At 48.2% G+C, this 26545-nt stretch overlaps 1 protein-coding gene across 1 annotated transcript in view; it reads right to left on the minus strand.

Moving 5' to 3' along the window:
• Window positions 1–18893, minus strand: part of LOC144143067 (uncharacterized) — a 28393-nt gene extending 9500 nt beyond the window's left edge. The window contains exons 1-7 of the mRNA XM_077674883.1: window positions 18413–18893; window positions 14997–15139; window positions 8497–8781; window positions 7712–7818; window positions 5978–6058; window positions 1275–1823; window positions 74–174 (exon numbers count right to left, since the gene is read on the minus strand). Coding sequence (XP_077531009.1) covers window positions 8770–8781; window positions 14997–15139; window positions 18413–18893 — 636 coding nt within the window. The 3' untranslated portion in view covers window positions 74–174; window positions 1275–1823; window positions 5978–6058; window positions 7712–7818; window positions 8497–8769. The remainder of the gene's footprint in view (window positions 1–73; window positions 175–1274; window positions 1824–5977; window positions 6059–7711; window positions 7819–8496; window positions 8782–14996; window positions 15140–18412) is intronic.
• Between the last annotated feature and the right edge of the window lie 7652 nt (window positions 18894–26545).

Raw genomic sequence — 26545 nt, forward strand, 5'->3', positions numbered from 1 at the left:
CTCCTCCTACCAGAGCGAAACAGAGTATCACCCAAAGATTGGTGGAGATTGATTGAAATGTAGCAGGATTTACCTCTGTGTGCAGTCAGGCGCAATTGGCGCAGCTTTCACGTCCCTGCAGGCTCCAGCTGGCCCACCCTGATCGCCTGGGCCGGAACGCTGGCGCACTCGTTCCTGTAAGAGGGGGAGGCAAGAAAAGGCAGTGACGCACCACGCCTCCCACAGCTGAGGTCCACAGTGATTGCCACCTTGAAAGGGGACATGCTGAAGTTTGCTTCCTTCGAAAGATTTGGTGTTTTGTACGGCCCCCAGCACTTGTGCGGCAGCGAACGATGCTTTGCTCACTGAGAAATTAAACAATTCGGGCCAGAATTTTCCTTCTACTGCTAATTTGCATCTTTTGTGACGTCTCCCATGACATATCCAGAACAGGTGGTCAAGCGAACGGTGGTACGCTCCAGCGACCTGCGAAACCCCTTGTCCAGAGTCAGTCCTCCTCGATGGCGCCCCCATACCGCTCAAGACCACTGTCCGAGCTCGCTTTCTTTCCGACGTATATTTGCACCTGGCTTGTTTAAATTACGGTTGGTAGTAATGATTTTGTGAAACATTGGGTATGCTCGACAAACAGTGGGTTGCATGGCCATTCTCATTTTTCCTAATTATACAGCCTCTATGGGTGGTTTGCGTTAATTAGACTGCCTCCTGGTGTCATGTTTATGGCAGCTTTCTCAATTAGAGTAATTGCCCAACGGATTGTTCTGTTGGCTGGAAAGCCATAGCAGACAAGTGAGCATGGCTGCTGGCCGCAATGTGCGAGTGCAAATGCGTGGCATGTAGGGAACGCCACGCGTGCATCATGCACACATACGCACTGTTGCTGCGTCCCAGCTGTCGCCAAACACTACAGCGCATGTAATGCTTGGCACGAGGACGACGACGAGACCGATGCATGTGACGATCACTACTAGCGCAGTGCAAAGCTACGACAGAACGCGTAGATAAACAATTTCAAACTCGAACAAATGTGCGGTGATGTGTCCTTCAGTCCCCGCGGAGAAAGAAATCCTGCCACTTCGCTATGGTTCAAGCTTTGCGCGACTTGGTACAAGCCACGCCAGTTTTCTCTCTTGTTTTATGTCCCGCACCTGCAGATCACTACAGCTTTCAGCAAGTGAGAGAAAACCACAGCTAGAGCTGAATGCTCAGTTGGAGCAAAGCAGTGCACAGCAGTCCAAGGGGGAGAGAGAGAGAGAGGGAGAGCCAGCACTGACCGCATCCAGGTGGATCATGAGCCCCACAGCAGGGTACGCAGTGTCCTTGTCCACGCACTGCACGTAGAAGTGGTGCGGAGTGTCCCCTTGTGACACGTACACGAGGGTACACCGCTCGGTGAGATCGCATCTGGAAGGGGCCCTCCAAGTCCACCGAGGACACCAGAGGGTGCTGCCGGGCGTCGCCCACTGCCTGCAGACCCCAGTGGCGTCCAGAATAACCAGGGGGAGGCCAGTGCTAGAGGCTTCGGTGCACTGGTCGATGCCATGCTCTCCTCCTCCAAATCACGGTCAAACGGCGGGAAGGGCTGGTAGGGGACCACGCACCACGCCAGCAGTTCGGGGACAGCTGGCTCCCCGGCCCCTCCCTGCCCCTGACCAAGCCCCGACCCCAGTGTGACCCCAACAACCCCACGGGTGGTTCGAGTCACATCGAGGTCGGGTCCTGGACTGAGGCAGCCTCTGACGCGTTTGGGGCCACGGCAGCGGCCTCACTGTGCGACGCAACTGCCACCATGCCAGGTTGCCTCCTCTGATGCAGGAACTGCGCTGCAGAGAACAAGCCACAATGGGTGGAGGGCGACTGGGCACCAGTGGTGCCACCATCAGGTACACAGTCAAACCCAATTACATGGAACTCACAAAGAGAGAGAGAGAGAGAGAGAGAGAGAGAACACATAAGTTTAATATAAGTGGCAATTTGATATAAGCAACATCACAAAAGCACATGGCATTTATAAAACACATTATTGGTGAAACTGCCTTACTTTTGCACAAAACACTGTCTAAAAGACCGGAGCAGCTGACACCGCAATTTTTGACATTTGCGAAGAAGCGCCGGACTAGCGCGAGTGCACCAATCACTTTGGAGGTTGTGGCAAAGGGTATATGTCATTGCTTTCCGCGTTGCAGCCGCTTTCACTTGCGCTCGATACGATGTTGGCGATGAAGTGTTCCAAACTCTGCCATGGTCATGACACCTTCAACATCCACGCTCGCAATGTTGCCAACCATTGATCCGGCAACAGCGTCCAGAAATTCGGACAGCTTGCTCCACACTTCGGCAACGCAAGCACTGGCTTCGTTGCCCTACTCAGGATTTGCAGCCGACACCAGCGTGCACAAGTCCGCAGATTTTAAGGGGAGACGTGGGTCTTGAAATGAACTTTTTTATTAATTGGTCTGTGATAATGAAAATCACTGTGCATATGTGTTTTGTCTTCCTCATTTCAGATATGTAATTAGTTTTCAAGTGGTATAATTATTTATTGAGTTATAAAGAAAACACTAGAGCCTAATTAAGTAATTTCTTACGGGCCTTTAAGGAACTTTTTATTAAATTTTTCTTAAAATAAATGGTATGGATGTGTAGCTTAAGACCTGCCATGCATGCTGAAGCTATTTATATTCCTGTAAAGATAGTTGATTGGATAGAATTAATAAAATTGTGCCAAGTACAGTTTTCTGAAAACTTAATGACCTCTAATTATAACTCATAACATTTATTTGAGGCAAAATGAGCCAATTAAAATAGCTTCAGCATGCAGTTCATTTTATCCCGAATTCAACGGTATAACACTTGTAGAAATCCTTTGAAAAAAACTATCTAAAAACCCCTGTAAGGCTAGGCACATATGCAAAAAAAGGGAAGCTGAGAAAATCGCAGTTGAAGTTTTACTACAAGTGACAGTTTTATCTATTGAGCATATGAAAAAAAGAAAGGTTCTAGAATGTAGCTCGCTTTTCGCTCAACAAGAGCATACCAAGTTTGCTGAAATCCGTTGGTGGGAAAATTATGAAATCCTCTGTCTACAGATGGCACCTGGCAGAAAAACTGAACAAAAGCAAAGCCAGAACGTTGCTTCAATTTTTATGCTGTTGGCAGCGCGCCGTCACTCTTTGGCGACTAGGGCTGAGGTGCCGATCGTGCACCACAGTTGTAAACGTTTATTTTGTTATGTTACTGCTTCATTTGTAGCAATCAAATCGGATTTGCATCGCGTGAAATGAGTTGCAGCGAAGGGGCTGCTAACGGAATGCCCGCCACTGTTCTGTAACGTGCATGTGCTTAGCTAGGTGGGATAACCACGTTTTCGGTCTAATCTACTCGTATATCACGTCACTAACGCACATTGTGCTCAGTGCGAGCATTTATAATTCCCAAATCGCTCATCTATATGGTAACCTGCCGACAAGGAAGCGCGCGCCGGAGTGCGGGCCGACCCGCCGCGGCATCGTTGATAACAGAATGAACACACTTCCCTTGCGATGTCGGCGTGCGGCATCCTCCACTTTATCATTTCTTTTCTTTCTATTTGCTGCTGATCGAAAGATAGACGCAACTTAGTGCCCCCGCAGGCGTAATCATATCGCTACGCTATCGTCTCGGCAGCCCGCGGGGGCGCTAAGCCTACCTCCGTCTCGGCGCCGTTCTCGCGAAAAGTCGTCGTCAGACACGCAGAAAATCGTACTCCAGGCGCTTTTAATACTGCTAGTTCTTCCTTTCAGTTATCGATAGACATATTTACTTTATTTTTACGCCATGCGGGGCTTTTGCCGGTCCTCGCATAGATGAATACATGAGCCGTTGCACTGTGATGAGAGTGCCGAGCAGACGACCCACGGCGCCCAGCCAATGAGGTTGCGCCCTGCGGTCACGTGCAGTCAGTAGCCAATTGGGCGGCGCGTTCCGTCTCTTTTCTACCCCGGTTTTACTCGCAACCAATGGACGAAACGGAGTGGTTCTGGCAAGGAATTGAAAACGAAAAGACGCGCTTTCGAATGAGACCAAGATGGACGCCGTGGGGCATGTAGAACCCGAGGGGCGAGTCGTCGAAAAAATGCTATTTTCGCGTCGAATCTTGGCCGATTTTAGCGGGCGTCGGTGCTATAAATTGATATTATGGCTCAAATACGTACTCCTGGGTCTGGATATTTTACTAACCGGTAGAAAAATAGCTCTACTTTCCGAAAATGGCGATTTCTAAAAATCGATTTTTTGGCCAAATTTCGGAATTCCAAGACCCGCGTCTCCCCTTAAGCAATTTTGGACGGCTTACTCACAGGGTTCGTCCAGGCTTCAAAAGCAAAAATTCATGGGTTTTCAAGGACTTTCAACGACCACAAAAAATATTTTCAAGGTCCGCACCTAAAGTTTTATCTGGGATTATTTATAACTTTTTCAGCACAATGCAAGTTTTTTTATTGCACAATACCTAAGCAGATTATTGCACACTTAGATAGCCGCTAACGGGTGCATGAATGCTCTCCCAGCTTTATTTTTTTATTTCATAGTTGTTATTTAGAGTTTTTTTTTTTTTCTTGGTGTTTTGCTCAGGCTGTTTGATTTCAAAACTTAGTTAATGTTGCCTGCATCTCCTGCTTTGTCAGCAAGAGTATCAGCTGAAGTTAAATCCGCAAGTGTTGCTGCAAGGCAGGCCGAACTATGTACACGTCCACCATTTGCACGTAACAGCAAACGCATGTGGAGCATACGAGGCACAGCAAACATGCAATGAGCGAGCGTGCACACACTAGACGGAAGATACAAGTTAGAGAACAGAAGCCCGCTTTCACTGGATTGTATCCTGACATGGATTGGATTGAGATGTGCCTGCTCCCAATGCTGCCTCGTAATAATGAAAATTCACCAAACTTGTTGTAATTTCACGCAATGCACTGAAACTTGACAGTTACAATGTTTCTTTGCATTTGTTAACGCCTAAAATCCACAACAAACACTTTAAATTCTCGTGAAACAACAGGGCCATTGGCTCTCTCCGGAAAAATCGAGGATTTTCTCGGACCATTCGAAAATTCCGGAACTTTGCAGGCCTTGAAATTGACACTTATGAATTCAAGGGTTTTCAAGGTTTTTCAAGGACCTGTGCGAACCCTGCTTTAGTAACATCTGCCCAGATGCCGCTTAGACCAGGTGTTCTCGGCAATCTCGTGTCTGATGGGGACGTCCGACTTTTCACCAAGTCAGACTGGATTTGCGATGCGAACTTCATGGTGGAACGCAAACTTGGCTGCTTCGCTAGTGAATAGTCAACCAATAAGTCCGTATTTATTGACACTAGTGCTGGCCACCACAGCTACACGTACGGAACCGCCCACACAACGCAAATCACAAAAGCTACCTTACTCAAGCCAGACAAACATGCTCCACTGCAAGGACACTGCGGCGAGTTTTCTTTCCAGATTAAACAATACTACTGCAAGTTTCTTTGACTGCAGACAGGCAAGTTTTTGACAAGAGAAGAGCATTCAAAAATTCCCTTTTCCTCGCACTACCCCCTCAGTCTGTTTGCTGACCATTTGCTGAAGGCTAAAATTAGGAAATTTGTGGCATGTGTGCAACACATGCCGGAAAAAACACAAAAGGTGGAGACCAACCTTGAGACGGGTGAGAATTAAAATTCTGAAGGCAGAGATGGCATAAAGGCACACGGCAAACCAATGCGACACAATTACGGTACTTGGCACAGCAGCCTCTAATTTAGCCACCTGCTATGTAGTCGAACAAGGGACTACATAACTGCACGATGGAGACTCTGAAAATCTTTGCATTTCCGCCTAATGGGGACTGGTCCTCATAGCGACTCGATGGCAACTGCATCCCTCCCTCCCTCCCAACCACACCCTTTGGGCACACCTGGATGTACACACGCACACACACACGTAAGAGTTTCATAGCAAACCTCCAAGAGGGTGCACACGACTGTGCGGTCCTTTCCCAGCAGGCGGACGAAGTCCTCGGTCGCTTCCGGGGACCAGCCAGCCTGACAAGACAAGGACAGTTCCTGGAGCACAACTTCATTTACAAACGCCTGCCAGAAGTTACTGTACGCGATTAATTGTAAGGCGAGTTCATTTCATTTTATTTTTTCACCACTGAAGTTGACCCTTGCGTTACAAATGAACAACGAAATTGACGTTGCCTTAAAGTGCAATGACGGACTTTACTGGAGTTTCTGGCCTCAAGGGCACCTAAGGCCAAGAGTGCCGTTTGCTACGAGAAGGAATAATAAAAAAAAAAAACGTATTGACAGGAGGTGCGCAAAGAGTGCGTAACGTTGCACTGGTGCAAATTTGACCACTTTTAAAAGATGATTACGTCTGAGGAGGGTTATGGGACATGGGAAGGCTACGAGGCACGGAATGAGCTAATGGTGTATTGGGCCATGGCAAGTGATAAAATTACAAACAAGGTGATGCGTTTAAAACTGGGTAAAACATTTGTTTCACAAAAGTAGCCTGATGCCTGCCTGCTGAAAACAACCTGCTTTCTAATCGACGGCTACAGTTCTGGCCATCCTGCTATTTGTGTGACCATAGATTGTGGCCAGAACCCTCTCTCTCTGGCCATTATTTGGAGGGAGAAACAATGTGCCTGATGCCATTAACATTGTGTGTATCGTCAACAGAGTCCTTTTATAAAGGTGCCAGCGGTTTTCACCGAAGCCCCTTTCCACATCCACATTTCTACGTGGAATGCAATGCAACGCCTTCACTACTCCGGCCAAGAGAGTGAATTTGGTTTTGTTGCCAGCCTCCTCCTGCTCAAAATCAGCTGCCAATACTCCGTGTAGACGGAGCTGATTCAACATGTTCAAGCTGGAGGAGCATGTATTCATCCATCGATGTAAAGACATCGCAGGGTTTGATCACTTGCAGCAGCCTGGTAGCTAGCCTCCTCAAATAAGCCCAAGAGGACTCCTTCTCTCAACTGTGGGCTTAAGAAGCGCAGTCTATGTAAAAGCTTCTAGCACCCAACCTAAATGTCTGTTTCTCTCCGAGTTGATAAGACAAAATTCCACGCTCCGTGTAGTCTCCAACTTCTACTCTCGCTTTCCAATTTGCAGGGGGCGAGGTTTGCGACAACAGCAACTCTCTGCCTTTCCTCGGGTGGAAAGACTGTCTTTTTAAAGCATCCACACTGCTTGCGAAAGACGGACACTATCTCATCAAGAATAGGTGGACCAATGGCTCACTTCTTTGAAACAAAAGCAAAAAAATTAGTGAAACCTTCAACTGCATTCTTCATGAAGAGTAGCTTTGCAAAGAAGGTTTTATCAGAAAATGCTTTCCTCAAGTGTTCGTATAGCTTTCCTCCTGAAAGACATGTTGAGTCAGACACGATCACTTTCTTTAAAGTTGGTTTGTGTTTAATGAACCGGCTGTAAGCCAGTGCCAAAGTCAGCCATCTCGAACTTTCGTCCCTTTCCCGCTAACTACCTTTCTATTCCCTCCACACCTAGACCCCTCGGAGCAAGCTAGTCACGTGAACTGCTGCCAAGCTTCACTGCAAAGGAGATAGTGAGAGATTCCCTCCTGTTCAGCGCCTGTGGCGTAATGAGGACTCCTCCTACCAGAGCGAAATGAACTTTTGGCGCAAGATTGGCACAGACTGCTTGAAACGTAGCAGGATTTACCTCTCTGTGTAGTTAGGCGCAAATGGCGCAGCTATCACATCACTGTAGGCTCCAGGAGGCCCATTGTTGCCCTGATGGCCTGGGCCGGAATGCTCGCACACTCGTTCCTGGAAGAGGGGAGGCCAGGAGGGGCAGTGAAGCAGCTGAGGGCCACAATGACTGCCCTTGTTAAACAGTATTTTCAGCTGCCGTGCTATGCCATTCATGTTAGTGCTACTAAAACGCCTTAAACTAAGCCCGAGTTGTGCATTACATCTCAAATGTCCATTTTTTGCTCCCGACTCATTGCACGCACACTAGAGACACTAGACCCCATTAAACCTAACTAAAACGGGGAGGAACACCCCCCCCTTCCCCTTAAAGGAAAGCAATTGCAATGCAAAAAAAAAAACAAAGCCACTGATGCAAAGTGGACAGGGCGAGATTCCCGGCAACCTGGCTGCAGCTTCCTCCGTTGCAACCATTGGCGTCAGTTACGTGGCCCTCTCGCCTTTGCAGAAAGAGCAACGGTGCATCATTCACGCAGCCAACCGCACAAACTGCGACTTCATCAACTGCATCCCGGGAGAGATGTAACCGATGCTTGTCCCTGATCACAAATGAGTGTCGAATCATCGGGGAAAATTTCCCCACTGAGCGAACATTCGCCTCGCTTTGCTCACTAAATCTGTGTTCGGTCACAGCGAGTTGGAAGCGACCGAGTGGAAGGCAGTGCCACAAATGAAGCTACTTTATGCTGACACACCCCGCAGCCAACAAAGGAGAGGCGGGAGAAGGGCACTCACGTGATGCACCCACCCACTCCATCCTCAGCCCGGAAGACGCCTGTCAAAGAGGACTTCCACATCCCCCTGGATGGGAGGCCCCCGATCCCCAAGGCCATGCCCCGATCCTGGTGTGACCCAAACAACCCCACGGGTTGTCGGGACCACACCGGGGTCGGGTCGTGGGCGGGTCCAGGCTCCGATCCACTTGGAGCAGCTGTAGCGGCCTCGTTGTGCGACGCAACTGCCACCATGCCAGGTCGCCCCCTCTCTCTTGGTATTCCCCAAGCCTGGTCAGGAACTGCCCTGCAGAGAACAAGCCACAATAAGAGAGCGACTTGACCACAGCAGTGGTGCCACCGTCAGGTATAGTAATACCGTGGAAGCCCAGTGCGGTACATCCGGATGCATGGCTCTCGCTTGGAGCACACAAACATGGTCACACTCACGCTACCAAGAGCGGTGTTTGCGGCTACAAGGAAGCTGCATTAACCAGGCTAGCAAAATGTAACACGAGAACCGAAGCCTACTGCACAGCGAGATGAGCATGCTGCTGAGGGTTTGATTGACACACTGAAAGGTGCCCAGAATGCGCTCGGAGGTTCGCAAATTCAAGAAACGACGTTTGACTGCCGAGAAACCATTATTTTTGGGTTAGTACTGTAACACAACAACAAACATTATACTCGGTTACAACTCAAGAACGGCACCACCTCATGTAGCGTATCACTCCGCCAAAGCGCCGGACCCGTGACATCAGGGCGCGCGCGTTTTGAAAGGGGTTTGCTATGGATGCGCGATATCATCTGTCTTGTCTCGCGCAGTTTGTTTGTTGTCACTGGAGTCGTTTATAAGCGTAGCAAGTCCAAAAAATCACGGGAACGGCTCACGCCTTGTTCAAAATATTCCCAGTAACGCCCTACTTGCACCGTGCGGAGAAACATCCGGCTACGGTGATAAGGCACAGTGGCAACTTCCGGTGCCGTTCTTAAGTTGCCACCGTGTATAGTAGATGCAGTGTAAACCGCTTATAAAGTATGTCACGGAATGTGCAAAAATCCGCACTATAAGCGGTACTGCACTATAACCACAACACGCGCGAATCCAACCACATCGCAACCTGCCTCTGAAGTCATCCTATATTTATCATCACTCAAATGCGCAGCACGTAGGAACAAAGGCAGAATCTTTATTTCGTGTTTTTTTTTTTTTTTTTCACATAAGCCGCAGCAGCAGGGTCTTGCACAATGAAGCGTGGCCTTACAAACATCAAGCACACCTTTACCTTTCGTTGTGTTTGCGTGCATTTTGAAGGACCGTGGCTGCGTCTTTCAGCGTCTATGAAGTCCTGCCGCGGGACAATGTGATAAGAACGCCAGCCGGATTTTTTTTGTACCCCACACTGCATTCACGAAGCCGCCAAAGGTGGGTGCTTATCAGCGCAACGTACTAGTGGTAGAAATCTTCGGATTTGCGCGGCTCGCTATGTGTAGCAGGTGTTCGGAAAGTCAAAAGGGCCGTGGCTTATCTGCACAACATTTTGAAGCGTGAACCGCACGAAGCAATTTCTTCTCTCGAAAATCTGCAGTGCACGCCGCAGGCGCAGATACAACTGGCGTGGCGCGTGCGGCGCGGTAAGAGGTGGCAACACGGCCTCTGCACTGGCCGTGAAGTGGGGCGGGCAGCTCCAGCGACCGCTTCTAACCGCTCACTGAAATGCCGCACCATTTCGGGAAAATTATGTCGTCAGTAAGCATTTTTCTCCACTGAAACTGAAGAAGAGTTAAAAGCCTCAGCTCTTAGACTGTTTGGGAGCAGTTCGGCGTAATTTTTGCAATTTTCAAGTTTTTGGAGCAGCCCAGCGCAGCAAAACCAATTTGTATCAAAACTGCGCAATATGCGCAGCTGTCTCACCCCTGTGCAGCGTTTGAGTGATGATAAACACAGGATGACTTCAGAGGTACGTTGCAATGTGGCTGGATTCGAGCATGTTTTGGTTATACTGCAGTACTGCTTATAGTGCAGATTTTGGGGGCTCCCACAACATACCTTACAAGTGCTCTACACTGTAATTCGATATATCTGGGATCAACTGTCATCGCAATATTACAACATTCAAAGCAGTGGCGACTCCCCGGTCACTTTCTGGCAATCATCCATTTCACAGTCTCGTTTGAGCCATTGGCGACTTAAGCAACCGCAAAGAAACACAACTGGGAGATTGTTTTGGGGCCCCTAGTTCTATTTGAATGTATTAATTGAATGATGAAGTGGAGATGACACAGTGATAATTATGTTATTAGTGCGGACCGGTATTAAGGCACTCCTGCGCGCCCCTATTATGCAACTGTGGCGCGAAATTTGGGAGCTTCTAACGTGTCTCGCTTTTTTTTTTTTTTTTCAGTTAAAAAGTGCTTTTAGCAGCTGAAATGGAGCTGAGTGAGTTATAGGCTAGTTCTTTTATACCAAACGGAGCTGTATTTCGTCTTCAGGGCCCCTTTAATTAAGCACAATTTTACACCTATGCTGTCACCAGCAAATGAACGCTGCTGCCCGTGGCTGCAGCAGTAATGTGGAAATGCACACAAAAGCAACCTTATGTTTCTGGATCCACAAGGACCGCTCCACAACAGATTCTGTCTTTCCTGTTCCTCCCGCTTTGACAGTTTCTTCTTTCGACCTGTTAGACGTAAAGTAGAAAAAAAAAAAAAAAAAAGCAATCCCGCTAAATAGACCTTTCCAGAAACTGCAGCGCCGCTCCTTCCCCTGGCGGGCGCGCGCAAGGCGTCATGGGAACTGCGTGCGCGCGCGGGGCGAGCGCCGACGGGATGGTCGCGCCGCGCGCCGCGTTCGCGGCGTCCGTCAAAGGACCAAGTTTAAGTAGCGCGAAAGGATGGGCTTGCAAAGTTATGTTGCGCATCAATTAAATCATCTTTAAACCATAGAACCAAAATAAGAAATAAACTCCGCATCCTGAAGCTGCCTGCACCGCATGAGAACCTTTTGTCGTCTGCTAGCAACGTCGTCTGCTAGCTGCTGGCAGTTGAAAAGCGTCTTCGTGCTTCTTGCTGCCCGCGGGAAAATAGAAATTCCTCAACACGGGGAAATAAAAAACAAATGTGCACTTGAGCTCCCAGAGAAAAATACAGATAAGCAGCTCTTGCCTCGGGGAGCTGAGTGGGAAAACGAAGGAGCTCATATCGTGTGCACACGTTATTCGTGATGCATTTCCGCGTGTGTAAAGCTACACTCGTTTACGACCTGCCTTAGCGTTTGTAGTTCATGCGATACTGACGATATGGCGCCAAGGAAGCTGCAGGATTGATTGATTGATTGTAGGGTTTAACGCGCCGACGCAACGCAGGCGATGAGGCGCGCCGTAGTGGAGGGCTGCGGTTTAATTTTGACCACCTGGGGATCTTTAACGTGCGCCGAAATCTCGTACACACGGGCGTTTTTGCTTTTCGCCTCCATCAGAAAAGCGGCCGCCGCGGCCGGGAATCGAACCCGCGACCTCGTGCTCAGCAGCGCAACGCCTTAGCCACTGAGCCACCGCGGCGAGGAGGAAGCTACAGGAGGCGGAAAAACGTGCTGTGTGCTCGGTTGAGACAACAATAATACGCTACGAGACCGGCATGTTTCATTGCACAAGTTTCCGAAGGACAAGAAACTTAAAAAGGAATAAGTTCGCCAGATAAATCGCCAGGGTCGTGATGGCCGATTCGCTTTGTGGGAGCCGTCCGAACATCACAGGATATGTGGAGCCCATTTCAACGCGAGCAGATGCAAATGTTACATGGACCAAATGCGACCATTTTTCCACACCGGGTCTTCTCGGAGAGGTGTCCTCCGGTAAAGACAGGTACGCCCAGCATTATAACGTAAATTCCAGGCATCCGCTTCCAGGCATCCAAGACGAACTAGTGATATGCAGCACTGTCGAGATACCCCTGTCAGCTCAGAGTAATCAACGCCCGTTTTGTAATGAATTTTAGCACAAACGGCGTAACAGGCCACAAAGCAACATTTTCACTCCAGCAGGCAACTATGCGGTTTCTCCAACGACAGCGACTGCCTGCAGCCCGTTTCCTGCAGCATTGGAGTAACGGGGTTTCTGCTGTAGTGACTTCAGCATTTCGACTATTTCTTTTCGGTCGCTCATTGTGGAATTATTATTTCCCACTTTTAAGGCGTGGTGTACTTCCTGTGAGAAAACAAAGGAGACAGCTCGTCATAGCTGACCCAGGATTCTTGATCGAAGATGAGCTCCGTGAACTTGGCGTTAAATTGAACAGATCCCCTATGTTAAATGGTCGGCGTCAACTGACAGTAACGGAGGAAACACGCACACGGCAAATCGCCAACCTAAGGAGACACGTTGAGCGAGTTATTCGAGAAGTGAAGAACTTGAGAATACCGTGGTATGTTTTCCCAAATGCGATGGCTGACAAGCCAAACCGGATACGGAAAATTTGTTGCTACCTGAGCAACTTCACACATGAACCACTTCTCAATTGATAATTAAGCAAAATGTCAACTATGCGTGTTTTGTATTAGCGCCCTCTGAACAGTTTTACCTTTTAGTCGGTATTGGTTAGTTTTTCTAACGGAGTGTACGTGTCTTTTTTTCGACTGAAATAGACATTTCTATTTTCATATTTACACACAGCCGAAAACATCAAAAGAGCTTAGGATTGCACAATAAGACTCGCCACCTCTTGGGCACCAGTACTTGAAACAAATGCAGACATAGTGTAGCATGAATGGACGGGATACACACTGCAACTCCCCAAAATGCAGCAGTTTGTTGAAGAAATGCGGGCGGTGGTAAGAATGCTGAAGTTTGAAAAAAAAAAGCCAGTGAAGAAAACAGCTGTCCAGGACTCGATTGATTGATTGTGGGGTTTAACGCGCTGACGCAACGCAGGCGATGAGGCGCGCCGTAGTGGAGGGCTCCGGATTAATTTTGACCACCTGGGGATCTTTAACGTGCGCCGAAATCTCGTACACATGGGTGTTTTTGCTTTTCGCCTCCATCAGAAAAGCGGCCGCTGCGGCGACCTCGTGCTCAGCAGCGCAAAGCCTTAGCCACTGAGCCAACGCGGCGGGTCAGCTGTCAAGGACAGCAGATGTTCTGCATGCATCACACAATGTTAAACGCCGAAGCTGCACCGTCAACAAATGCTCCCTCCACAGGCGCTGTTGCGCCGGCACGGTTTGGCATGGTAGAGCTACATGAAGAGCGGACCGGGCGGCAGCGGCGGCGGCTGCTGCGGCACTCACAGTTCCCAGGCTGCTTTGCGGCCGCCGTTTGGGGGCGCGCGCAACTTTCCGGAAAGGTCTATTGAAACCTGCTATTTTATATAGTGGGGTAAACACTTGAAATACTTTTATATAAATTGGCAAAATTAATTTAAATTTGGCCATAAACTTTCCGAAGTTTGAAAGGTACGTGGCGCCATGCAGTGTCTGAACGTGGCACCACTAACTTATGTAAACTAAAAGCTCCGTCAGTTTCAATGCCCTTTTTCAAAAAACTGCACGAAGGAATGGGCAGGACTGCACTTTATTACATTAGCCGGAGACAAGTTTTTATTAAACACTTCTTTATCTCCCGTACAGTTAAAAGTATGTTGCTGGCCGCTCAGTGTTAAGGTTTCCGGTATCCCCTTATGGCCGCTTCCAGCTTTCGAGCATTCCAGGGCCCTGCCAGGAAAACCGTTTCGATGCAAGGTGTTTCAAGTGATATGCCCTTTCATTTGGGAAGGAGAACATATACTACACAAAAATCTGTTGTCCGTCCCTTTCCTAGCACCGGTTCTTAACTCGTGAACTTCTAATAGTTTAGTTATGCGGTGAACATGTTCATGATGCACAGTCGACCTCATTCGCTGCTTTTCACTTTCGCACCACCAATTCCGAAACTTCTCACGCACTTTCCCCTTCACATCTGTCAACACTATCAGTGCTCTCTCCGATGTTCCAACACTAGAAAAGGTACGCAAACCAACGTTGCAACGGTACGCTACATTGGTACACTACTTTGGGTGCCGGTGGCCCCAACCCTGTCACCTCGCTGTTCCGCAAAGTATCGACTGTTACTCATTGACATCCCTGCAAGGGCCCTCAGAAAAAAGGTTCAACAAACAGGCCGTACCAGCCGAGAAAAAAAAAAAAAAAAAAAAAAAAAAAAAAAAAAGAGGTCAAACTGGATTTGCCGAAAACACAATTGGAACCAATTGCAAATCCAACTGGTTCCAATTTGGTTCCAATTAATTTCTGGGAGTCCAAATGGACTTCCAATGTTTTTTTTTTTTTTTTTCGGCTAGGGTACCACTGTCTCGCCTGTTGCACAGTTGCACCGCACCATGCCTTGACCCCCCCCCCTCCGAGTCAAGCAGAGGCAGAAGGCTGCATGCCAAGCTAGAGACACCTAACGCACTTAACTATTTTAAGTTAACTTAACTTAACTTTAAGTTAACTTAAATTAACTTAACTATAAATAACGGGCTATTTCTCACCGTGGGCATCAAGGGCATGCACCATCCCTCGCAGCCCAGCAGTTGCACCACCACTGTACAAGTGGGGGTGCTGCACATGGCATAACCACAGTCAGGGACTGCACGTCCATCTGGTACACCCAGCGGTACCAGGCCTTGCAGACCTGGAAACAAGCCATCCACAGTAATTTCAGGGGGGGCGTAACAAGTAAAACTATTTATTTGCGGACCAAATCTAATCAAATTAGGAGCATTTACGTAGTTAACTATTCTAATAACAAAACTGAAATCAGCTTAAAAATATATTCTATACTTTGAGTTACAGGACTAATTACCTTCACAAAGTCACCCCAAAATTAACTAATTAGGCAGGAATAGCACAAGATTTTTACGTCAGTGTGATCCGGAAGGTCCACTTTTGTACCGAGAAGCTATTTTATTACTGCATCATTTCCTTTAGGTATCTATTTCTGGTTTTCAAAGGAAGGTGAAACTTTTGATGCTATTTTTTATAATTAAAAGATATAACGCAATAATTAATAGCTACTTTTACAATAACATACTAGCTACAGAACAGAGCTTCCTGATCACACTGACAAAAATCTTGTTCAGCTCTTGCGTAACTATGCTTCATGGAAGTTTCAGATAATCCGCCCTGGAACTGAGAAAGATCGAAGATATCCAGAAACGAATCTGGTTTTTTTTTTTGTTTGCTAGGATGGTTAGTTACATGAATGCTTAATTTGATAAGATTTGGTCCGTAAAGTCCCCCTTTCAACGAACAAGCAAGAAAACAACATTCAGCGACAGTCTTACAACTCTAAATGGCACTGATCCACAGTACGCAAACCAACGTTGGTTCCTTACGGTTGCAAACCAACGTTGGTTGGATACGGTTCCTCACTAGAACCCATCGCCCTGCTGCTGGATGCTAAGAATGCACGGGATTGGGGTATTTGAGCAAAACAGTTGAATTGCATGTTTTTTACCCTTTCAGGAACTAACATGGCTGCTAGCTCAAATGGAATCCAATCCTCTTCACCTTCTGTCCAGATTGCCGACCAAAATGGCTGTACATTTGAACTACATCGGGTGGTCCCTGCATGCAAACTTCTGCAGTGCGGCAAAAGGTTTTGTAGCAGAGGTACTCAACTGCACCAGGGGTGGGACAGCAGAGACAGGACTTTGAACAATCTCGGCTTGAAGCAGTCAACAGGGTACTGAATGTGTCCTATACAACCGGAATGACTCGCGGGGGGGGGGGGACAAAACCAGTTTCCTAGGCAGTGCGAGAGATCCCAACGGTGGCCAGCACCGTACAGGAGTGAGCATTCGACATCTGTGGAGTGAAGTGCAGAGCCTTGCTGTAAATACGCGAAGCACCCGTAAATGCACCGAGCAAGCTAAATTAAGCGGGAGAGCGCCAATGGATGAGCCATCAGGCGCTTGTCCAAAGTAAAATGTGCCGAGTGCACAACCATTTTTCCCACGCAGCAGGCTTTCTGTGAACACCAATGCCACGAGTAATGCACCATAAATGCGAGGAAGTTTAAATGAAGACCTGTTCGAGTTTATGCGGCTAGGTGGGCTGCAGCTCTTGCGGATGACAACCTGCTGTTACTGTATTTTGCAGGACCCAGGGTCCAACCTCTGCCCAACACCACACAAAGAAGTCACCAGAAAAGGGGGGGGGAGCACTGTTGCACTCTGACAACTCGAGTGCTGAATGAACAAAAGAAGATGCAAAATGTGCCTTCAGTTTCTTCCGAATGCCTGTGTGAAGATTCACTCTTTGGGTGTCCTAATGCAGCATTCCCGCTTAAAATTGCCAATGACAAACGACACTGGGCGCCGCAACCCCCCCACACCAGGAGACGAGAAGACGTGGTCACATAACAGCATGCTTTGGCAATAACTGCACGCTCTATAGTCCTGGCTGAATGTGGTGTAGGCACAACCATTCCATGCATACCAAGCATCCTCCAAGTGCAGCCATTTTAATAAAACAACCGAAGTTCTTGGCTTGCAGTGCATGGCTGCCATCAAAAAGAACTATGATGGGGGCCCACAAACCAAGGGTAAAATCAGAATCCATGGAGCAAACTTTCCCGACAAAGATTGCACGGTGGAAAATCTTCTGCGGCAGGATGCCACATGTTCATCGGGCTGAAATACATGGAGCAAAGACCTGCTGCTGAGTCGCTGCTGGGTTGATCTCAGTGTGGCTAACAACCTCCATGCCCAGAATCAACGGCAGCGTTTAGTAAACAGGTTCAGTGTTTTGACGTTGCTCGACGACTCTGCATGAATCAGGGGCACTTCTGATGAAATATTAGTTTCCAGTCCTCAAAAGCCCCAACGGCAGTAGAAAAAAAAAAAAAAAAACGCGCTCGGCGAGAATCGAACTAGGAACCTCCACAACATGAAGCCCGCACTTTACCTCTCGTGTACCTTAACGGAAGGCACTTCTGTGCAAAATATGTCATACTAGGCCTAACACATACAGCTTGCTGTTTCTAGTTTTTGTCGCATTTACACCACTCGTTCCTTACACGCCGATCTACCAGATGGACCCCATACTGCTGTTAATAAAACTACCGTAGCCGGATCGCCTTTTTTAACCTAATAAAAGCTACCGTAAATGCCTATCTCGGCAACACAAGCCACACCAATTAGAACGGGATCAGGCTTCACTTGCAGCTCCACGGACTTCGCTTATTGCAACCTCATTTTCTTCAATCAATATTTGCTTTACAATCCGTTCTTCCTTTTTTCCTTTTTTTCTCGAGTAGGTGCAAGGCAAGCGTCTATCTATCAACTTCTGCTTTCAAAAAATTCGAAAGCAGCCGAACGCCAGCGTCCGGTACACGCCATAGAGGAGAAATCAAAAGACCTCATTGGTGCCTTTCGTTTGCCGCTCGGTACCACTTCGCCACAGACAAACTTTTTGGCGTAATGAGACCGGTGGAGACCGATATTTTTTTTTTACACTGCTGCAAGTCACCCTGGGCGTTGTTAATCGACCTTTCGTCACTATTCGCCCCATGTACTCTTGCGCTTAATTCCGCTGCCTCCCGGGGTCATGTTTACGGCAGCCTTCTCAGGTTAGACAAATCGCCTCACAGATTGTAACGTTGGCTGGAGAGCCACAACGGAAAAGTGAGCCTGGGTGCGTGAACCCTTGTTCCACCCGTGTTTTGAAGGCATGCTGAACCCTCGCTGCCAGAGAAGGGGGATTTGTTCTGTACCTCAGCTGCATCGCTACAGCTTTCAGCAAGCCAGGGGAAAAGTGATGAATGCTCAGTTTGAGCAAAGCAGCGCGCAGCAGTCCAAGGAAGGGAGGGAGGGGGAGAGAGAGAGAGAGAGAGAGAGAGAGAGAGAGAGAGAGAGAGAGAGAGAGAGAGAGAGAGAGAGAGAGAGAGAGAGAGAGCACTGACCACGACCAGGTGGATCGTGAGCCACACAGCAGGTTACACATGGCGTCCTCGACCACGCACTCCACGTAAAAGTGGTGCGGAGTGTAGACATGCGAGATGTAGACGAGGGTGGGCTGCTGGGTGAGCCCGCATCTGGAAGGGGCCCTCCAAGCCCACCAAGGACACCAGAGGGTGCTGCCAGACGTCGCAACGGCCTGCAGACATGGATGCTGCCCAGTGGCGTCCGGACTGAGCAGGGGGAGGCCACTGCTGGAGGCTTCGGTGCACTGCTCACGGGCAGCGCAGTGCTCTCCTCCTCCAACGCACGGTCCAACGGCGGGCAGGGCTGCTGGTGCTCCACCAGCCGTGCCAGCAACTCGGGGATCACTGGAGGTCCCGAGAGAAAGTGGTAGCTGGTCCCAGCTGGTTCATGGCCTAAATTCCCGGCTGGGCGCTCTGGCCCCAGCTGGGACCAGCAATGCCCAGCAGGAAATTTGGACATGAACCAGCTGGGACCAGCCTCCATTTCCTCTAGGGACCTCCAGTGCGCTCCCTCCCGAGCTGGTCCCTCCCTGCCCCTGGCCAAGCCCCGACCACGGTGTGACCCCAACCACCCCACGGGTGGTTCGAGTCACACCGGGGTCGGGTCCTGGGCTGAGGCAGCCTCCGACCCGCTTGTGGCCACGGCAGTGGCCTCGATGTGCGACGCAACTGCCACCACGCCAGGTCGCCTCCTCTCTTGGGATTCTCCAAGTCTGGTCAGGAACTGCCCTGCAGAGAACAAGCCGCAATGGGAGGAGGGTGACCGGGCCGCAGTGGTGCCATCGTCCGGTATAGTACCGTGGAAGCCTAGCATGGTACATCCGGATGCACGGCTCCTACACGGTGCACATAAAAATGGTCACACACAATACCAAGAGCGGTGCTTGCAGTCACAAAGAAGCTGCATTAACCAGGCTAGCAAAATGTAACACAAGAACCATGCCCACTGAAGGTTCGACTGACATACCCAAAGGTGCCAAGAAAACGCGCGTAGGCTGGCAAAGTCAACAAGCAACATTTTAATGCTGAGAAACCATTATTTCTAGGTCAGTACCGTAACACAACCACAAGCATTAGCACATACCTTTCCTGCAGGTGCTCGTGCTGATAAGTAAATAAAAAGCAAGAGGAGTTCCACTCAAAGTGAAAGCTGACAAGCAGAGCCATGATTCGCCCGACGGCCTGTGCTGCCGTTCTCCGCTCTTTGCTACCACCCTTCACACACTTCCCCTTTGTCTATCTCCTCTCTCGATGAATTGACCAGACGTCTGTTCAATGCAATTTCAAACTTCCCGCCTTCAAAGTGTTTGCGTGCCTTCTCCTGCGACAGCTCGCAATTTTCTGTTTCTTGTTCTGCATGGAACACCACGAGTGGGAGTTCTGTTCTTTTCGTGCTTGCTTTCATCTCACACCTGGTAGAGCCTTTCTACACCATTTTGAACGTGTCAATTCTTTCTTCGGCAGCCAGTCTTTTTCCTAACTACTGTAAAAACCAACCCCATGAGCTTTCTTAACTAAATGAACGCGAGGGCTGCCAGCTAATTACATGCATTTTGCCTTAAATGCAGCTGTAGTTTTCTGTGAACTAAACAATGGGGCATGTACGACCAGTGCAAGAGGTTCTAGGAGCTTTGAACAGTCTGCATATATAAGCCTCTTGTTCGAGTACCCTGCTAACTTTTGGCTGGAAGGCTCAATCGAGGTACAAGTGGGTATCTTTTCGAAGCCTGTCTTTGGGTCCGTGACGCCGCGTTACTGCAGTGGCTGGATAGCGTGACCACGAACAAGCTAGGAGGCCAAGCCAGGCTCTTAATGTGTCTGACTACAATATTGTTGCTTGAAGAAATCATTTTCTCTTGGCGACTAGGCAACCGTCAGTGCAAAATGAATGGCTTGGCCTTCTTGTGCGGGTCACCAGGGACATCCTTGCAGCATCGGAGAAATCAGGAGGTCTTCTTGATGGACACTAGAACATCCAAGCTGAAAACAGTTTCTTGCTCTCCAAATGTCAATGTGGTGTCAGCATCTTCTTCGTCCCTGCATTGTTCTCGCTCACACTCTTGACAATATCTTCAGTGGTGACCTCGCAAAAGTAGGTGCTGCGCTGTGCTAGTCAATGCAATCATTGAAGGTTACCGCGCTGAACAAATACCGTATCATACCTGCCAGATTTGCCAGGATGGCATTAGGGAGATCTTCCCGGGGGGCGGGGGAAGGTGGGGATTGGGGGGGGGGGGTAGTAGCAACAGAATGGGTAACTTTACACACATTTTTTTATTTACTTACAAGATAGCAGGAAATGAACTGTTTCTTCGCCCAAACTACCAACAAGGTACACCACTTAAATGTTCGACGTTGCTAACGCCGCCCTTTTCAGGAAGTCCTGGAAATAGTACTGCAAGTGCAATACAAAACAGCAGGAACTGAACTGTTTTGTTATTTCATCTAAACTAACAACAAGCTACACCACTGGAGACTTGCTAAACCTTCAGAACAGCCGTGCTCGTGTGTAAATGAAAGTTGCGGCAGCGCTGCGTTTCTATAAACAGTAAACTAACAATGGGACGAACAGGTTCACCGTCTGCGCATGGCCGACTACGCTTTTTAAGCACTTCACTCATAACGATGCCAAATGGTGTCGGGTTGGATAGTCAGGTATACCTCCAGCGCATTGTGGCCATACTGGGAAAAGGATTAAGCCGAAAACAGGTGCGTTTTAGGGAGATTTTTGTTTCGGTCATACAATCGTACAAAACCATGAAAATTCGGGAGGCTCCCGGAAAATTCGGGAAACCTGGCAGGTATGCCGTATAATGCGGAATATAGGTCGAGATTTTTTACAGAAAAATTTGCCGAAAAGTCACCCCTCAACCTATATTGCAGTCATTTGGCAGTTGTCATCTGGCGACCGGGCAGCCCATCGAGCCCATCCAAACCCCAAAAGCACCATCGCCACCACCATCAATCGGACGCAACGCCATCGTTTTGTTGCTTCACTCGCTGTCGGCGAATGTTTGCGTGCTATTTTCTTCTTGCTCAAAATGAGTTTAGGCACTTGGTGCAAGTTCACAGCAGCATTTAAAAGAAAAGTTGGGGTTTTCCAAGGCCAATGACGTGTACGCTTGGCGCCAGTTCGGTATCACCAAAAGAAGTGTTGCAAGCGGCGTTAGCTGAAGGGGCAGCTCTCGGTATGCAACACTCGGAAGACCTCGCTTCATGCGCGCTGCTCTGTGCACCTGTGCTGCTGTACAAAGGGGCAAATTTTGACCACTAACGTCGTGCGATGTCTCTACGAATAAATACCCCAAGATGTTTGCTGACCGCCTGCACAGACTGGCTGTCGCTCCGGTCTGCACACGAGTGTCCCATGCTTTGCGCTCGCTTCACGATGACATGGTCTTGCGAGTGTTTAATAGGTGCTGCATAAGCAATTCCCTGGACTGCACCGAGGACGACCTGCTGTGTGGGCGACAGCGAGCCAGAAGCAGTCGTATGACGGGTAGTTTTGAATGAGTAATCTGAGACGAAACAAGTTATAGTCTCAATAAAACAATGGTTGGTACTATTTTTTTTTTTTGCATTTTTCAGCTACAAGGTAAGGGGTCGACCTATATTCCGCATTATACGGTAATTCTCAAATAATTTGACTTTCAGATGAGTATTGCATTTTTATTGGATCTCGCATAGCAACATAAGCGAGATGAAGACGACATGATTCGGGGACTCCATGGAGGAAAGAAGAGAAGGAAAACGAGGAACGTATGTATGTATGCATTTATTGCACAAAATAAAGAAAGGAAGGTCCACCAACAGGCGTAAATTGTCTCGCCTAGAGGCGGACACCAGAACACCGATGAACGCTCGGATGCCATGATCATGTTAAGCAGGAATTTAGTCCAATGTAAATACAGTTATTCCATCTTTACAGCGGCTTCCGACTCCTTTCTTCAACAATGAGAACTCAACTATAGTACTCGGGTACAACTTAATTTAAGGGGGGACGCGGGGATCAGATTTCGAAAAGTGGCCAAAAAAATCGTTTTTTCGGAACTCACATTTTCGGATTGCACGTTTTATATTCTATGCGTTCACAAAGTTTCCCCGCCGCAAACGATCGCGAAGTGCCAAAGAAAAATATTTATATCGGCTGAGGTGGCAAAATATTTCCTCAAAATGACGAAAACACGGCAATTTTCGCTGCGCTGTATCTCCGGAACGACGCTACCGGGCGCCGCCATCTTGGTCGCGTTAGATCGGCCGACTCTTTAACTTTCGTTTTCCGGTCGCTCCTTTTGTCATCGCTCGCTCACAAACGCACAAACGGCAGAAAGAGAAAGACAGTGAAACGAAGCAACCGATAGATGGTAACACGCGATTGGCTGTCCGGCCGCGTTTTTAGACACGGCTCCCCTGATTGGGCGCCGCCATGCCAGCAAAAACATGGCCGCCGGGCTGCTGCGCATTTTACGCGCACTGCGCTCCTGATGTTTTCAAGGTTTCCCGGTCGACTCGGTAGCAGTTTACTCGTTTTATCTGTTGCGGTACTGAACAGTGACATTACTGTTATCGCGGCGATAATGTTGAGATCATGCGCCAGATAGGGAAGTGCGCGGCTCGAAAGACGCATCGAAAACGTGCCCGCGACGTCGCCGTGGTCTGTCCTTGAGTGGGAAGCGCGGTGCGTGCGCCTACAATTGCGGTTCGTGAAGCGAACTTTTGGACGCATTGTGAGCATTGCGATGTTATAAAACGCTGAGTTATTGCTGTTACACAGCGTGCTCGCGTGCTTCGGGAATGGAATGACCGACTCGCCAGAAGTTGCGGCGCGCGCTGCATTGGCGCGACGTGTTTGGGCAACGGCCGATTGCGGGATCGGTTGCTATTGCACGCGAGTAATAATAATTGATGTACGGGAAGTGAAATTTAATGGGAAAAGCGAAGTGACCAACCATATCAAGGTTACCTAAATTACGATCGCGGGGAACGCGCGCGTAGGGGATTGTAGGGCGGGGGGGGGGGGGGGGGGGTTGCAATGAACTGTCACCTAGCTTATTTGAGAAACTTTTGCCGTGGCTCTAAACTAGTTCGTACAACGAAGTCTGGGATTACAAAATAATATTTTCAGTGTTAAATAAATTAGAAAAGACGCCGTAAGGGTGCAGCATTCACAATTAGATATTTTTATTGGGTTTTCTATTTTTGCAATGTTTGCAATTCTGTTGTCTATCTTGCAATGATTGATTCTGCTGAAGGTGAAGAGCATGGTATGCTAATAATAATCAATGTTGTAATTGTGTAAAAAAACTGTACTCTGCTTTCAAATAGCTCATCTTATGCTTGTGATGCCCAGATATAACTTTTTGACACCGAACAGCCTCATGTACTAAGCTGTAGCTTTGGCAATGTTATGAAACCCAGAAATCTGCTGAAAGTCTGCTGGAATATTACTAATATAAAATGAAACCATGCCTTACTCTTCATTTTGGAGACAGTTATCCATTAGGCATACATCAAGTAAAGTTTAGGTACCCTAGTAGCCCATAGCAAACTTTGTGGTACACTAGGTGTAAAACTGGTGCTTCTGCCATCTGAAGGCCTGCACATGAAAACCTTCAATTGGCCAGGAAGGCCTCCCAGATGCACCAAATCGAAGGGCAAAGGTCTTTGAGGTTGTCCCCAAGCAAGGACAGCAAGGACTATGCTGCTGGTGCAGTTTGAAAAATCGTGAAGTCTTCGTAAACTTCAAGAGCCGTATTCTCAAAAGTGCGTTTTACGAGTTCTTCGTTGCTCGTGGAAAGGATAGCATGGCAACCACTGGGCGGATTTTGACACTGTTTGTTTTATTTCAATCCTTGAAGAGTTCTGCAGGGTATGACATTCTCGGATTTTCATTTTAGGGCCTAGATATTTTTTTAAGTGACATTTACGGCCAAGTCATCTGTATACTACTGGTTACAGGTGAAAATAATGTTTTCTGTAAAAAAAATGAAGAGTGTAAAAAAAATTCGAAGAATGTCATACCCTGTAGTGTTCTTTTGACTACAATTTAAAAGTATTCTGAACTTCCTACCATATGTCAATACCTTGCTAGGCTTTCCACGAGCGGACAACATGTACACCTCTGTAACACAAAAACTACTGAAGGAATCATTCTTAAATTTCAAAATTCACCATTTGGAGTGTTTTCCAATGTGCCTACCAAATTTCATTACTCTATGTCAAAAAATAAAAAAGTTTGCTCCGATCCCCACCTCCCCCCTTAAGAACGACAGCGGAAGTTCTCACCGCGCCTCAATACCACAGCCGGCTGCTCCTCCACGCAGAGGAAAGGGCACCTTGTTGCGGGTATTTTGGACATGCCGAATCGTTTCAGTGATTTTTCAGACTCAACCTGCAGATAGATTACAGCAGCAGCAGAAGCAACAATAAACTACGCGAGCAAGAACAGGCGCAGTGACGCACTTGGCGCAATCTCATTTCAAAATGCGTGCCTGTGCTGGTTTCTGGGGTTGTTGCTTCGGCAGACTGATACAGTGCATGAGCTATCGGCGTTCTTAACTTGTACCCGAATATAGCCATTTACCACATTTACACGATTGTCGGTGGATGCTTTTTTTCGAATGCGACACCCAGTGTTGGGGGGGTCGACTTAGAATCGAAATCAAACCGTGTACCGCTAGCAACGGCAAGGGAAACGAGAAATCAGGTGTGCTGCAAGGTGGACAGAGCCTTGCACCCTCGTTTCCATGGTTACGGTCAAAGCGTAGCGTATTAATACATTCTGGCGTCAACAAAGGTGATTCCAGCTTTGAAAGTTGGCGTGCGCGATCTGTGCCCCTTGTGCAACTAACCTCCCACCATCGCGATCGGTAGTGTACCGAACAACGTGATACGGTTGTGGCTACGTTAGCGCCGCGCACTGAATTAAGGAATTCGCTAATACTTATTTTGTTTATTAGGGACGAACAAAACGCTTCTTGAATTCGAATAACGTACTCATGAAAAAAAGGAAATCGTGAGCGGCCGCTTCTGTCAGCCACCATGTTTGTTTTGATATCGCGCGGCAGTGGCCACTGCCGGTGGCTTCGACTGTTGTATCTCGTAGCGGATGTGCTCTCAAGATTGGAAGTAAAGTTTCCTGCTCAACCCACAGCACATGGTTATTCCGCGTGCTTACACAGAAGCTTCTCTTTTTTAACATCTATTGCGCGCATTATGAGCGTACGGCTCTTGGGGGAGCATCGATCATTGATGGAAGAGCCACCGTAGGGGGGGGGGAGGGGGGGGGGGGGTATTTGTAGTTGACGGAAGAGCTGCTCTCTCGGCACTCATTTAAAGCAGCATTCAGACGGGCAACTTTCTGCGCTCGCTTTTTTTTTTTTGAGAGAGAGAAAGATGCAATTTTGGGGGGGGGTCGACCTACATTCGAGTAGACTTACAATTGTGTAAATACAATATTTCTATGCAACGGTCACTAAACTTTGACAAACACAGCCATTTTATGCATCATACGATTAATACCGAGAACTGCTGCGTTTTCCACACACTGAGCCACAATTTCCAGCAGCAACATTCCAGCCTCGCCTGCTAATGCAAGCTGCACCAATTTGTTAGCGCTTCAGTCGCCCAGGAAGACTACTGCCTTTAAAATGGTACAGTAAGGGGTGCACATACACATGTGCTCCTTGCGCTCGCACTCGAGCAGAGGTGCGAAAGCAGTCTTCACTGTCATAACACCCTATCTGCAGTGGTGAGCACTTTACAGGGGGCAGTTTTTTTTCTTTTTTTTTTTGCTAACACCAAAACTTGGTCAAGCTTAAACAGGTCTGCTGTTAAAACCACTCACAGTGATCAGGGCTGCGTGCGTGCTGGGTTCCACAAGCCGTGGTCAGATTGACTGGTTGGCAGCGGCATAGTCCATGCCATCATCCGACGACGACTGGGAGAGGGCGTCGTCAGATGAGGGCGACTGCAGGGAACAGACGCATTCGTCCACATAGGCTCACAGCTACAGTGAATAAACTAAGACTATCGCCGGGCAAAAGAGAGCCACAATTCAGAAACACACTAGCCAAACATTCTGCAGCACGGAATTTCATGAACCAGAATAAC

The sequence above is a fragment of the Haemaphysalis longicornis genome, unplaced genomic scaffold (assembly GCF_048455015.1).
Source record: "Haemaphysalis longicornis isolate Haplotype H1 unplaced genomic scaffold, Haemaphysalis longicornis Haplotype H1 scaffold_6, whole genome shotgun sequence".
In the NCBI taxonomy this organism is placed as follows: Eukaryota; Metazoa; Arthropoda; class Arachnida; order Ixodida; family Ixodidae; genus Haemaphysalis; species Haemaphysalis longicornis.